This window comes from Apis mellifera, linkage group LG14, assembly GCF_003254395.2.
Source record: "Apis mellifera strain DH4 linkage group LG14, Amel_HAv3.1, whole genome shotgun sequence".
Classification (NCBI taxonomy): domain Eukaryota; kingdom Metazoa; phylum Arthropoda; class Insecta; order Hymenoptera; family Apidae; genus Apis; species Apis mellifera.
In genome coordinates this window covers 6026503-6041776 of record NC_037651.1, presented here as the reverse complement: position 1 = coordinate 6041776, position 15274 = coordinate 6026503, and the positions used below count along the sequence as shown (strand labels likewise).

The following is a 15274-nucleotide window of genomic DNA, read 5'->3' as shown; positions in this document are numbered from 1 at the left end:
TTTCCCTCACCGAATCGCACAAATTTTTGCAGCTAAATCATCATAATTAAAATTCCCCAATCAAGAAGAAGTTCCATAGATCTTCTTTTCTAGAAGAATCGCCAAATAAAAATCCTTTTGTTAATATATAATCGTTCCTCAAACTTGAACGAACTCTGGTTTCCCAAAGCTGTTCCCAAAAGCCGTTATTTCGCGTTGTTTAGGTATTCAACTGGCGGTGTTAAACAATTATTCACTCCGCGGTGGATGGTGACACTCAGTATCCAACTTTATTTTCAGTTACTACGCGTCCACCGCTTTTCCACCCCGTTTGGCGCCACCGTTGAAGAGACCCCGGCTGATGCCACCGGCTCGATCCCAACATCCTAAACAACAGAAGCAACAACCCGCCACGAACACGGCAACTGTACCCGATCTGAATCAACTTAAAGTGTATAGTAAGTATTCTCGACTACTACTTTTTTCTTTTCTATTTTTTTTTTTTTTTTTTTTTATATATACACACAGGTTTTTTTAATTCATCGGAGAATAGCTAAATTTACACACAGGCTGTCGATATGTTCGCGTCAATGGTAATTGAAATATATATTGGAATGTTGATTCTAGAGATTAAATATAAAAAAATTTTTTTCCTTTTTTTGGTTATATCGTAAATATTTAATATCTTTTGTCGCTGCGATTTTTCTTTTTCTTTTTTTAATATATATATAATATTTCAAGTAATTAAAATATTAAAGTACACATTAATATTTTAAACATCAATTCGAGCATAATTATGTGAAATTTAATTCACGTTTCAAACGTTGCCTAACAAGTTTTACTTTTTAAGCTAATCGCATCAGCTAGCTATTCAATTTGAAACAGCAAAGGAAGAAAGAAATTATCTTTCATTATTCTCCTTAATAAAACGGAAATATATACTCCAATATTCCCGGTCAAAAGTCGAATTAATTCTCAACTTCAAAGTGATCGGCGTGCAATTATTCCGGAATAAGATTGTAAGACATAAATTGGAAGAGAAGAGATAATAACGGCACGACAAGAATCTTTGAATTCGACTCAGACTAAACTACGTCGAACTTTGCATCTTGGAGAATTAAATTTTAAATTTCTTCCAAGTTATCTTTACACTTTCGATTTAAAAAAAAGAAGACCGACTCCTCCTTTTGATAAAAATCTGATAAAAAAAACACGATTAAAAGACAAAGATCGAATGGAAACTAATTTACAATTTCCACATTGCAGGCAACCCGGATATCCTGATCTGCGGCAATTGCAGGGAGATGTTTACGGATTTGGGCGAGTTGCTGGAGCACAAGCGGAATTACTGCAAACTGCGGTTCACATGTAAATGTCACACCTTCAATGGAACAGCCCCAAGTACGTACTCGAAAGAAAGATCTACTCTCTTTCCTCCTCTCTTTCCCATATATATGTATATGTATACGAGAACGGGTTAAAAACGATCGTGCGAATTCCGCTACGTTCTCCTTCCGCCTTTAAGAAATTTTTCAATAAAAAGAACCTAGAGCTTTCATCGAAATTCGAGGGCCGTTGTTTGGAAACACATACCAACCCCTCTATTCTTCCTCTAAGTTATCCTTATCGCGAATGGGCCGAAATGTAAAAATGAAATTCGAATCTTGGATCCCCGGAGTCGATTTCCTTTCTCCACTGGAGCAAAACGGAATTGTATCCTTGAGTTTTATTCGAAGCCGCGTTCGGTTCAAAGGCTAATCCCGCTATTTGGTTAGATGGAAAGCGTAGCCGTTGCTCGACAAATTTGCAAGGGATTTTCTTTACCCTACACCCCGCTCTGATGCTTTGCAAAGTTGTTCCTTCCTTGATTTTTTTACGCGTATTGACTCGACTTTGAGAAATATTGGGGGAGATAAAGGAAAAGGTAATCGTGTTGTAATGGATTGAATGATTGCAATGAATCGTGTGAATTATGGGAAGGAGAAGTTTTGTAAGGGAATCATTTTTTAATTTGACGTTTGATATTTTGAGTAAGGTTTATACATGGTTAGAATAGAGCGTAATAGTTTTGTATAGGCAAGAAAGCAATAAGATCTTAAAAAATCTTAGGATACTTGTAAAAATATCGAATATCATTCAATGAGTTATTAAAAAATATATATTAAATTTGGATAAAAATTGATGATTTTCAAACTTTTGATAAAAAGATAAATTATTTATATTTTTATCTTAAATGAATAGCTAGTAATAATACTTCATTTTCTAAATTGAAAGCTATTTAATTAAGTCTTAACTTATTATTATATTTTTAAATTTCTTTCTTTTTTTTTTTTTTTATATATGTATTTTTAAAAAGATGTAAAGCCACACACACACAAATATACATGGTGACTTTTGACAAACAGCACATGTGTAAATTATTACCAAACATAATACTTTCATGTTTATGTTCTAAGGAGATTCTACAACGGCTCTGCTATGCGTTCTCTGCAAGGTATCATTCCCCTCAGCATGGGAATTGATGGTTCACGCCCAGGCAGCTCACATGATCAACATTTACGAGTTGGGAACCCGACCCCAAAGCCCCAGATCCGCTCCCAGCCCCCCTCAAAGTCCAAGCCAACATCAGAAGGAATCATCACCGTCACCGCAAGATTTTCAGGTAAGTTTCTTGACATATCAGAGATAAATATATTTTATTATTTCTCCTTCGTTTGATTTCATTCTTTCAAAGGAAAGTAATATATTATTATTTGATAAATTACTTAGATATATAATAATAATATTCAAGAAAATATATAATGACATTTTCTTCAAATGCTTTCTTATTCATTAATTGATTAGAATTTATTGAGATTGCAAAATCAAAAGGAATGATAAATTTTGATAACATTCTGTATATATTTTTTTATATTACTTCAAATTTAAAAATTATTTTTATTAAAATAACATTCGAATCATGATTCTTGATAATTCTATCAAAATTTTATCAACGTAAACCTTGTTAACATTCGATATACATTTAATTTCGATATTTGCCAATCTAATATATTGAATGGTAAAAATGAAATTGCACAGAAGGTAAATGCAATACAGAAATTGCGAGATATACTAGTCGTAAAAATTTCCTCCTCGTTTTCATCAACGAAAATAGAAAATAAAGAAATCAAAAGGGAGGAAAAATAAAATAGAAAAAAAAAAAAAAAAAAACAGTGATATTCGAAGCACGGCCAATGGAAATTAAAAAGATGCGCACAACTGTTAACTGATACTTTATATGTAACGTGAAAATTAAATTCCCTAAAGGAAAAGTAATTTCGCCCTGATGGATTTTCCTCTTTCGTTATTTTTGTTGGCCCGAAATGTGAAATAGCGAACGATGACTGCGCCAATCTTATCAGAATGAACAAGCTTGGTTGGAGCTTGGTCTGAAAAGAAAATACGACCTTCTCTATTCGCTCTAGCTTTAATTCCAGGAATATTTCTCGACTTATTTGCCGTCATAATCGCGCAAGTTCACCCACCATTGGAATTTTCATCCTTTATTCACATATAAGTGGAAATTACTGGAATTGGTCTTTCTGTTTTTTCTTTTTTTTTTTTTATTTGTATTTATTTAAAAAATACACACAGTGAAAAATCTCGGTGAGATAAACGCGATATTGAAAGAAGTTTCTCACTTTCTTTGAGAGGAATTCATTTAATATTGCTCGATCGACTGAACGCGAAGAAAAATGATTGGAGGGAATAATGATGGAGGGAGAAAGCTTTTAAAGAGTAGAATGTCTTCGATGAAAAAATTAACAAAATTGGGAATTGTTTCCGACAATATTTTCGAAACGCGAGGAAAAATAAATAGAATTTAACTTGTGTCAGATTTGTGTCAAATTCGTGGTTTTTCAATTCATTAAATTAGAATATTTTGGTAAAACTATAAAAAAGAAAAAAGAAAAATACAAATTTACGATAGAAATAATAGATCTCGTTCGATCGAGAAAACTGTTTGTCGGATTTTTAAAAGGAAATTTTTAAAATTAAATTAAAGTAAATTGAAACAACGAGATGAACGAAAAATATTTTCAATGAATATCTTAAAAATCGATCTTGAAAAAGATAAAAAAAACATGATATGAACTTGGTGAGAGAAGAATTTCTGTGAGCTATGTAAAACTGAAACTCAAATATCGTCGAACAGGAAGCAATAATAACAGTGGCAGTCAATTTAAACAATATAAGTTTTCTGCAGCAAAGGGGTGGAAACACGGGAAATCGTAATATCGTGAGGAGGCAGGGCTCTCCGAGTGCTTAAGACAAGGCTATGAACCGGGGAAATGAAACTCTGTAACAAAAGAACGAAATCCTGTCGCCGTAGGGAACGACGTACAACTTGGAAAAATATTACTTCATCATATGTTTCTCTGTCGATATGTCAACTCCAGGGCACGAGCGAACGTATATATATCAGGATCGAGCTATCAGGCAATCGTAACTTTTGTTTCGGATTTCACCGCTCAAGAGTCTCATTATTTTCACTCTTGCTACTCGCCACTCTTATTAATTGCGTCGAAAATGTGATTCTTCTTGACTCTTTAGTGAAAGGAACAATTTTTCTCCTCTCTCTTCTTCCTCTCCCCCCTGTTTTTCTAGTAATTACAGGGGAGAAGGTTTCAATTTATTAAATTTCGATTATAAGCATTTTCTATTTTATTTAATTTATCAGTGTGTTTTGATAAAAACTTCTGAAATTTAAATATTTAAAAATTCCATTTTATCAAATTGCAATTAGAAACAAGTTTTTTTATTATTAATTGTTAACGTGATTTAAATGAGAGAAGACTTGTAAAATTTAAATATATTATCACTGAAATCTCCATTTTGAATCGCTCTAATTTGAAATTTAGAATAAGATTGTAAATGGTACTTGAATCTCGATTATCTTGAATACGATCTTCCAATTAAACCGATCTAATTAAGTCCAATTATAATATAATGAAAGTTCAGAGAATGATATTTCAGAATGGTTAATTCAATTCGAAGATGAATTTTTGAGAACAATATAATAACGATTATAAAAAGATATTTGACAATAAGATTCCACGAAACGTTCGTTAAAATTGATTTTAACTTTTATTTGATTCATTCCTATGATATGAATCTGAAAAATCTCTCTCTATAATTCATAATATTACATTTATATATATTAATTTCTACTAGATAATAATAATAAATAAGATAAATAATATTCTTCTAATATGTGCAATAAACAATGCACTATTTATAATATACAAGCAATATCTAATAGCGCATCAGAGAAATATGAAGAGAATTAGATGAAAAAAATGAGAAAGTGATACAGGTTCCGCTTTGGTCAGCCAACTGGATAAAGTAAGTAGAGCTCGACTAGTACGACACGCGTCCGACTAGGAATATCGCTTTACTATCACAGAGTACAAAAGAAAAGTGGAATAGGTCAAGTCAGAGGGCTCAATTGATCACGTACTTTCGATTCTTAGGGGTATTTTTACATGCAATATCCTTTGTATAAATTTATTCGCGCATTGTTCGATGGATCTTACAATTCTCGTTTCATAGGTTTTTTTTTCTTTTTCGTTGGAAAATTTCGAGACATATTTTATGGAAATATTATTTTATTATTTTATTCATTCGATGAATTTATATTTATCTTATAATATTAATATTTTTATTGTGCATTGTTATTTGAAATGATTCAAATATTTGGCAATATAAATTGTTTGAAAATTTATTTTGTTATGTTTATTATTATTATGTATTGATTAATGATTAAATTTTAAATCGTGAAATTTAAGTCAGTTTATTTTTTTCAAATTGTTTCAAACCAGGAAACCAAAGCATCAGATTACGAGGAACGCGCGGAAGAAGAAGATCTGGATGGGCACGAATTATTGCCCTCCCCTGACAGTGGTAAATCAACGGACAACGAGGCAGCTTTGTCACCGATTAAAATACGATCTGATGTAAATGGACTGGACCACGAAGAATGCGACGAGTTGATCCACGTTGAGAATACTACACAAGCTTGCATCATGCACGCCCTCAGCATTGTAAGTAGTTTTTACGTTTCATTTCATTCCAATTCCAATATAAATTTATTGGAATTCACTTACTTTTTATCGCAAATATTAAAATATTGTACGTGAAATTCGATACAATTGAATTTGTATAGGATTTTTATATAAATTTTTTTCTTTCTCCCTAAAAATTTAAGACCCGTAAACTGTAATCAAGATTAATTGTGGAGAAACAAATTTTTGCAACAAAATTTTGTGTTTTCAACGTGTAAGGGGAAAAAGAATATCCTTCGGGATCAAAATAAAATTCTACCATATTCCTTTTGAAGGAGGAAAAGCAAACATGAAGTAATAGAATTCGAGAAATATTGGTTTGATCCACAATGCATTTATTATGGACATTTGTATAGACGTGTAATATTCAGGCGTTCACGGGTGGGTAAATTAAATTCCAACTGAATTCCCTTCTTTCATCACAAACCCCGTATTTATTAATTTTATATCCACTGCGCGCCGCGCCAGTTAAATCGAATATAAATTCGTATTAATTTTTATATCATATTACAGATTACCAATTGTAACAGGCGCTCCCATAGTAATCTGCTCCCTTCGAAATCGGAGTAATTAATGAAATCGTACAAAAAAATCTTTACATCCACTACCGATATATAAATTTTTAATTTAATGGGAATGAAAATTAATTGCATTCCATTAAACATTATTACTTTACACGTTAAATTTTAAATCTGATTCTTTTTTACCTTCTATTTAATTCGTTTCACTTTCTGTCATAATTTTATATTCTATTCATCGCAAAGATTTCTTCCATCACAAATTTTCTCAACGTATCGACATTATTTTATTTTTAATTTTATCCCTTTTTTCAATTAGAGAACTTCGCAACTTTCCACAATTCTTAATTTTTCCTCCCATCTTTCCACAAAATTTCCTCAACATATCGATGCACCAAGCAATCGCTCTATTATCACTGTATATTATCAGTCAAAATAGTTTCGCAACATCGTCTCGTGATGTTAAGATAAATATCATCATCTCTATGCTCTCCCCATTAAAATCGATGGAATGACAGACGATAAGGATCGTTGGATGACAGATATCATCTTCGTAAAAGTATCAAGAAAACTCTTTTTCTTCGTCGATAAATCACCCCAAGGCCTCTCGAATGCGTCCACCACGTTTCAACCATTTCGATTTCGCATTCGTGGGAAGACAATCATTGGCAAATGGCCGCGCGAAACCATCGTATCCGTGTAATCACCGCGCGTAAACGTGTTATTGCTTTCGTGATCGAAGATTCTCGAAGAGCTGCACTCAAGTTACGTCGTAACACACGCACGAAAAAATTCATTGCGATTTTCGCTGTGAAACTTCACGTGAAACGTTTTCGATTTATTTTTAACGCGCCTCCCGAGGATATCGAAATTTTTTTTCTTTTATTTTTAAAGCAATTGCCATTGGAAATGTTTTTTATTTTCCAAATTGAAATTTTTGTCAATTGCATTTTACGATTTCCGGTCAAAAGATATCGGAATAATTGTGTACGAGTTCTTTTGTTTTTCTTTTGCTTTGTAATTTTGAAATTGGGGCAAGTGCGCTTGGATTTTTTAAAAAGTTTATTTTTTTAATTTGATTATTTTTAAAAAGTTAGGGTTTATATATTCATATTTCCTGGTGATATATTATTTTATTTTCATAACATCAAAATGACGTATTATAACAAGAATAAAAGAATTGTAGTAATAATAATGAAAATTCGTGGCATATTAAAATACACAGTGATGAGCTGATAACACATTAGGAGTTAATTCGAAATAATGAAACTTGATTGTTGAAATAGAAATTACTTTTGTTAATCGTATAGCGATAATTATAATTTTATTTGTGGAAACAAGTTAATTCGAAAATCATCTCTCATAAATTTCCATTTCATTTTGTATCCCTCCATTAAATACATCCTCTAATTATTCAGAATAATATATTAATTTAAATTCTATCACTCTTCCAAATATCCAAATATCGTTTTAAATATTGTACAGTGTATATTTATTACAAATATTCGTTCCTTTTTATGTTGCAGGACTCGTCCTTGGAACTAAACTCTGACACAAACTCGAGGGGAAGTTCTGGCCCAGTCATGGCGTTGACTAATGGATCCTTGTCTGCGAAGGAATAAGTCGAAGAGGAGAGAGAGGAAAAAAAAAAGAGAAGAAGAAGAAGAAGAAGAAGAAGAAGAAAATTAGCCATTGCAACAAGGTTTTCCCTATCCAAGGGATTCCCTGTACCAACGCGCCACCAATGAGACATATCGATCTCCTTTTAAGGATAATACACCCCTCTGTATATAGCTTAAATGCCTAACAAATAATTCAGGGTCGTCTCATGCCAGATCTGGGACCTATTTTGGCGAATTTAGTATCGATGGATCTCGAATCGTTCTGAGGATTCGATCAACGGGAAAGATTTAAAGCGTTTCGCTTCCATTTACGTCCATCTCATCGATTATCGATCCTCTTTTTTTTCTCTCCCTCCTTCCCTCATTCTTCTCATATGCTCTCACTTCTTTCATAGAATCCAGTCTCGAAGAGAAATCGCTTTTGGCGGCGAGTTTCTTCCACTCGTGTAAATGGAAACTTCGATTTCTTTATTTTCTCTCCTCCATATCCTTTTCTTTCTTTCTTTTTTTATTCATTCTCCCAAATTCTTTTTTAATTCCATCATTCGCCAAAGTATATTCGCGGTTTAAAATTTACAGCCAAAATCGAACAACTTCCGATAGGGTTCGAGGAACACGTAGAAAACGAGAAATCTAGTCAATCGAACATTTTTGAAAATTTTTTCTAGTCATCGTGTTATTCCTTCGTCTGTGATACGATCAATACCTTCGTTAACGATTTCGTGAGAATAATTGTGGTACGGTTTACGTTGTGTTATACAGGATTGGGCGATTTTTATTCGATGAAAAATAAATTATTTAAGAATTATTTTTATATGTAACATTAGAACCAAGCTGAACAAGTAAAATTCGTTGAATTTCTTGTGTCTGTAATTATCAAGTGTATCAAGTTATATCACTTTGAAAAAAAGAAATGAATATTTTTCTCAGACAAGAATATACAATTATATCTATCTCTCGTTACTCTCACAATATTTGCTTCTAATTCTAACAATCTGACCAATATATTAATAACTCAATAGCTTCATTTAATTTATCCACAAATTATCATTATTCAAACAATTAAAATACCATGTAACAAAATTTATTTCAATGCTCAATCCTGATAGAATGAAAACTGACTTTTGGGAGATCCGTTACAATTTGTCCATCCTTCTATTTCCCTTCCCTCGCGAGATTTTTTAAGTAGTAGCCACGGAAGGATTCCTAAAGTAGGGTGCAACGTTAATGGATTCTTTTTCTAGCGTCGTTGAGAAATAGGTGAAAACCAGGCCGTCCGTTTGTGGTAGCGTTTTATGAAAATTACAGGTAGTCTTCCGATAACCCGGATCGCACAGTAATGTCCACGTACATTCTCTCTCTTTCTCTTTCTCTCTCTTTCTCTTTCTCTCTCTCTCTCTTTCTCTTTCTCTGTGTCAGAATTAGTTAATTAATCGCGTTCCTTTTTAATTCCCCGAAGAAACCTTTCGTCTGGATTTTACTCTTTAAAGACTCTTCTACTCTTCCATCGCCAGCGGATCCAAGATTAACTCGATTCAAGTAATAAGTAATAAGGTTGACGTCGTGTGTATATATATGTGTATGTGTGTGTGCGTATGTGTGTGTATGTGTGTAGAGATATTAAAAATTATTCATATCTTTGAGGAGAAAGATGATGATGGAACATCTTTATACGACAATTACGAGAGAGAAAAGAATATTCGTTGAAAATTTGATTTTGTTATTCGATATATGATGAAGAAATGAAGAAAGGAGGAGGAGGTTGATAAAAAAGGAAAGAAGGAGGGGGATGATACATGAAGGGAAGAAGGAGAAGAAGAAAGATTTTTTTCTTTTTTAGATAGATTTCATTTTTTCATCGATTTATCTGTGATGTGGTTTTTTTTTTTTTTTAAATATAAACCATATTGGAGGCAGAAATATGAAATTATACGTCTTCCCTTGTCGCACGGATGAAGTTCGTTTAATTTACAATTAGTTTAAAAGCTTAAACGGAGTTTGCCTTTCACAACGTTTTGAATAACGTTGAACAATTCTGGTGAGGGGGGAGGGACGGTGGAACACGTTTATACGACAATTGAGAGAAAAGAGGTATTCATTGAAAATTCAATTCGATTCCGCGATATACGATAAAGGAGGAGAGTAATAAAGAGATATAAGGGGAGGGTGATAAAGGAGAGGAGGAAGAGGAGAAGGATGACAAGAAGGGGAGGGGAGAAGAGAGGAGTGATAAAGAGGAAGAGGAACATAAAAAAGACTTTTTTCTGCCATTTTTTTTTTCCATCGGCGGTTTATCTCGCCGAGGTTTTTTAAAATAAATATTGAAAACAGAAAATATGGAAATTATTCGCTTATTATTTCTCTTGGCATAGATGAAGTTCGTTTGGTTCATAATTAGTTTAAATGGTTAAACTGAATTTTGCGTTTCACGAAGTTGAATAATGTTGAACAATTCTGATTCAAAGGGGAAGGAATAGAATATGTTTATACGACAATTAAATTACGAGAGAGAAGAAAGATATTCGTTCGAAAAATTCAATTCGACTTTACGATATATGATAAAAGAGAGGAAGAGGAGGAGAGGTGATAAAAGAAAAAATAGGGGAAGAGGAAAAATAAAATAAAGAAAAAAAAGATTGAGAAAAAGTTGGATAAAGAAGAGAGAAGCAAGATGATAAAAAAGAAAATGAATGAAAGAAAAAAAGGAAAGAGAAGGAAAAAGATAAAGATTTTTTTCATTTTTCTACCTTTTCATTTTAAAAAAAAAACATTGGAAACAGAAATATAAAATTATATTCTCTTCCCATAACATATGCATGAAGTTCAATTTATAATTGGTTTAAAAGCTTAAACTAAAGCTTTATCTTTCACAATTGAATAACGTTGAACAATTCTGATACGGTTTAAATTTATGAAGATAATTTTAAAGAGTAAGAGAAAGAAATGGTGTCGATCTTGCTGTGCAATCTCCGGGGTGCAGTCTTTGTCCATTTAATTACGATCAAATGAAAATTTTCTTTTTTTTTTTAATTTTTTATTAGAATTGAAAAAAGTTTTGTGAATTCTAAATAATAAGATTTAACGAAAAAATACTTTGATATGGACAATGAAATATATGTTCGCCAATAAAAAAAATTTATTTCGTTAAAATTTTATATGCTTAAATTTTTTCAAAGCCACTCTCGAGAATATATTTGTGCAAGAATAACTTTTAAAGTAATATTGATTTACAAAAAAAAATACTAGAAAATTTTATTCTTAAATGGATCAACATTCTTTTATTAATTTTAATTTTTTTTTAGTAAATAACAAACACATTTAATCGCTACGCTATATTTTCAACGAAAAATTGCAATCAAAAAAAAAATAAATTCTTCTCATATGGTCCTAATTCTATGGTCAAAGCCTGAGAAAAAGTATGATTGTAAATAAATCGATCCGTTTCCCGTAAATCTCTAAGCTCGGTAACAGAAAGAAAAAAATCGATTGGTTCTTCTCGGTCGGGCATGTTAATCGTCAACGCTTAATTACCGTTTAGAACGTTGTAAATATTCGTGTAACCTTAAGTTAGCGGTAAAGATGGTAGCCGTTACGTTTCCTAGGATTAATTAGGGAAAAGGAAAACTTTGAAACGCTTTAAATCGCCATTTGAAACGATCCTCGCATCCTCATCCCGGACTACATTCTCGATCTCGTCGATACATAAATTTAGCCTGCTGAATCCGATGCTGGTTTCAGCATTCGAGCTGACCGCTATGATGCATATGATATTTAAGATTTTTTTTCTTTTTTTTTTTTTTTTGGACTCCGTTCAATTTCTCGATAATCGATCCCGTCGATAAACGAGAAAGGTGAACAATTAATTGACTGATCAATTAAAAAAAAAAAAAAAAGAAAAAAAAGTAAGAGAGGATGAAAGAGAAGAAGAGAAATTCTATTGTAATTTCCAAATAAGAATATAACGAATAAGATCCATCAAAATAATATTCGAGAAGTTTTGATTTTGTAGAGTGGGCAGTGAACGGTAGTAGAATGGGTATTAAAAAAAAAGAAAAAAGAAAAAAAAGAAAAAAAAAAAAGAGAGTACACACGACAGAAAAAAAAGTGTGGGTTTATTAAATCGCGAGGAAAGAGATATACGGTTAGCATATCAAACGTGTATTTTTGATGAGAACGTGTGTGTGAATGCGGTTTCTTTTTTCTCCGGCGAGAACAGAGGCAAGCATCGTCCAATTTAGTATAATTGATTAGAGGAACGAGAAATCTACTTAACGGTTTTACTATTGGTATAAAAAATGGTTCCGTCGCATCGTGAGCGCAAAGGCGACGTGCAAAGGATAATGGTATCGTTGTTGGGCACGTGTCGGATACGATTATCGTTGATGATATTCGATGTATCGTGAGATTGCACGTTCATTGAGAATAATTTCATTTCTTTGTGGTAGGAAAAAAAAAAAAAAGAAACGCGTATGAGAAACGTGATGAATATCGTTCTTTGATAAATCGATTGTATCCATATGTATATTTTAAAAGAGATTATTAGATATTTAAGAGTATCTATATATATATATGATTGTTTGTGTTAATTTATTTATGATTATATACGAGTTATTTTGTTTTATCAAATTCGATATTTTTGACGCGTGATTGTATATGTAGATGTGTAAATTGATTCGATGCCGGTTTTAAAAAAGGATTAAAATTTTATCAAACGACATTTATGTAAAATATATAGTTTTTTAAGTTATTTAAATTTAAAATAAACAAAGGCATTGAATTAAATTATACATGTAACAAGGGAAAATTTTTCATACAATTGGGTTAATTTATCGCGTATAAATCCTCCAAGAATTCTACCGCATTGCTACATAATCACACGTATTCTAAAACGTTATTCTTCCTTTCATTACGCGTACATGGTAGCTCGAATGAAAGGAAAAAAAAGAAAATTTACGATCTATAATACATTTCAATCGAATACGTATATTTTTATTTCATCTTCGATCGATTGTCTTCAATTTTGTTGGAATAAAATCCGAATTCGAACGAATTAAAAATGAACGAATGGAAAATTTGGGTACAATGGAATGAAAAACTTTATACAGGTATCATTATACGTTGTACGTCGTAAAATGCTATCACTCTAAACATCCAGCTGATATCCTGGAAATAACACCGAAATAATAAGAATAAGAATTGCTTCGACTCGATTCACCGACCGATCGATGTTGTTTGATTAAAAAGAAGAGAGAAGAAGATACTAGGGCTGCGCGAATATCCGCAGTGCGTGTGCCGTTTCAGATTTCGTGCAGAATTCTATTTCTCTCTCGTATATGTAGTATATAACGAATCTGTAAGAGAAAAAAAAAACGTGTATGGATTTTGGTTAATTATAACGCATCTACCGTGGCCGATGATAGGATGATACGATATAAGGCATGATCGATACTCGTTTACCTTGAAACAACAACAAATCTCCAAAAATGAATCTTATTAACGATTTTCAATCGAATAAAACAAACGTGTGATAAAATAATCGTTGATGATGAATAATAATAACACAGAAACAAATATGGGAAATAAATCAAAGAATTCCTTGAATAATAGAATTGTTCCATTATAAGCTGTTTCATATACTTGTGGTTTCAAGGTATTCAACAGACTTGTGGCTTGTAAAGATTAAGAAACGTTTTCACATTTATATTTTATAAGGATACGCGGGTTTCACATATGCTCTGCAAATTTCTCTATGCATATATATATATATATATTTATTATCGTAGGCGTATATATATATTATATATACATATATATATATTATTTACATAATTAATTACGTGTATCTATTATTATAATAATTGTAATATAATTATTGTAATAGAGTTGGAACGAAATAGCCGGATGGAATATATAAGTATGATGAATCGCGTCAGGATCACTATGATCGCGCCGTATCAATAATGAAGAATTATTTACGTATTATCGATACGACGTAGGCAACGTTGATTATCTGTATTTGTACCATTTATACGGGTCATATTATTATTATTATTATCATTATTATTATTAATATTATTACTATTATTGTTATTATTATTATTATTATTATTATTGTTATTATTGTTATTATTATTATCATCATTATCATCATCATCATCATCATCGCTATTATTTAATGATATACATATTCGCATATATATTTTGAATATTCGAGCGTGAGATTTGTCTCGGAGCAGGGATGACGGGATATCTTTCACGATTGATTCCATTGTAATCGTGCAAACGCGATGAAGGAAGAGATAAGTTGCGGATAAGTTCGACAGCCCTAGAACGATTGAAATCAAAATCGGTGGTCTCTCTTGTTTCTACGATGAAAATTTTAATGTTGACGCGTGATAGAGCTTGTGATTCTTTTTTTTTTCCTTTTTTTTTTTTTCTCTCCTCGTGTAATTATCCAACGATAGAAATGTTCTGTAACGTTGGATCGATTTAAATTTCATAAAAAGAAGAAATTTCCTTATTTTTAGATAGTAGAACGTTAGAACGAGAGTATATTGCGTTTTTTCGTTCAAGATAATTTTTTTTTTTCTTTTTCTTTCGATACGTACAAGCGATTCGATAAAAATTCCTCACACAGTTTTCTTATCACAATTTACGAAGTTATCGGATCAATGTCACGTTGATAATTTGAAGGAGGAGAAAAACGATTATTTCTTGAATTAATTCTCCTCTTGTAATTATCTCGAGTAGACGAATTTTCGTTTTTTTTTTTCTTTTTTTCAATTAAGAATTTAACAGTGAGTATGTACGAGAGACTAAACTTTACCAGATATCGTGGTTCGACGAATTTTCAATCATATCACATTTACATTGAAAAAAAAAATTTGCATTGCAATCAACAAAAGAAGCACTGATCGTGATAAGATGACAAGCTGGATTCTTAAATTGACGAGGAGATGCGTTACCCTTAGCGATGTGTAGATTAAGCTACCTTAAATCATTTACTTAAAGAGTGGTCTATATAGTTTATCCGTATTCACCGACTATATCC

The 15274-nt window shown here is 31.8% G+C and overlaps 1 protein-coding gene across 7 annotated transcripts in view; it reads left to right on the top strand.

The window, feature by feature from the left end:
- LOC726153 overlaps positions 1-8302 on the top strand; it is a 301298-nt gene extending 292996 nt beyond the window's left edge. For all 7 annotated transcript variants that reach the window (XM_016916318.2, XM_006562316.3, XM_016916317.2 and 4 more), the window contains 5 exons: positions 280-437; positions 1246-1380; positions 2436-2641; positions 5841-6062; positions 8128-8302. In XM_016916318.2, coding sequence (XP_016771807.1) covers positions 280-437; positions 1246-1380; positions 2436-2641; positions 5841-6062; positions 8128-8223 — 817 coding nt within the window. In that variant the 3' untranslated portion in view covers positions 8224-8302. The remainder of the gene's footprint in view (positions 1-279; positions 438-1245; positions 1381-2435; positions 2642-5840; positions 6063-8127) is intronic.
- The last annotated feature ends 6972 nt before the right edge of the window (positions 8303-15274 follow it).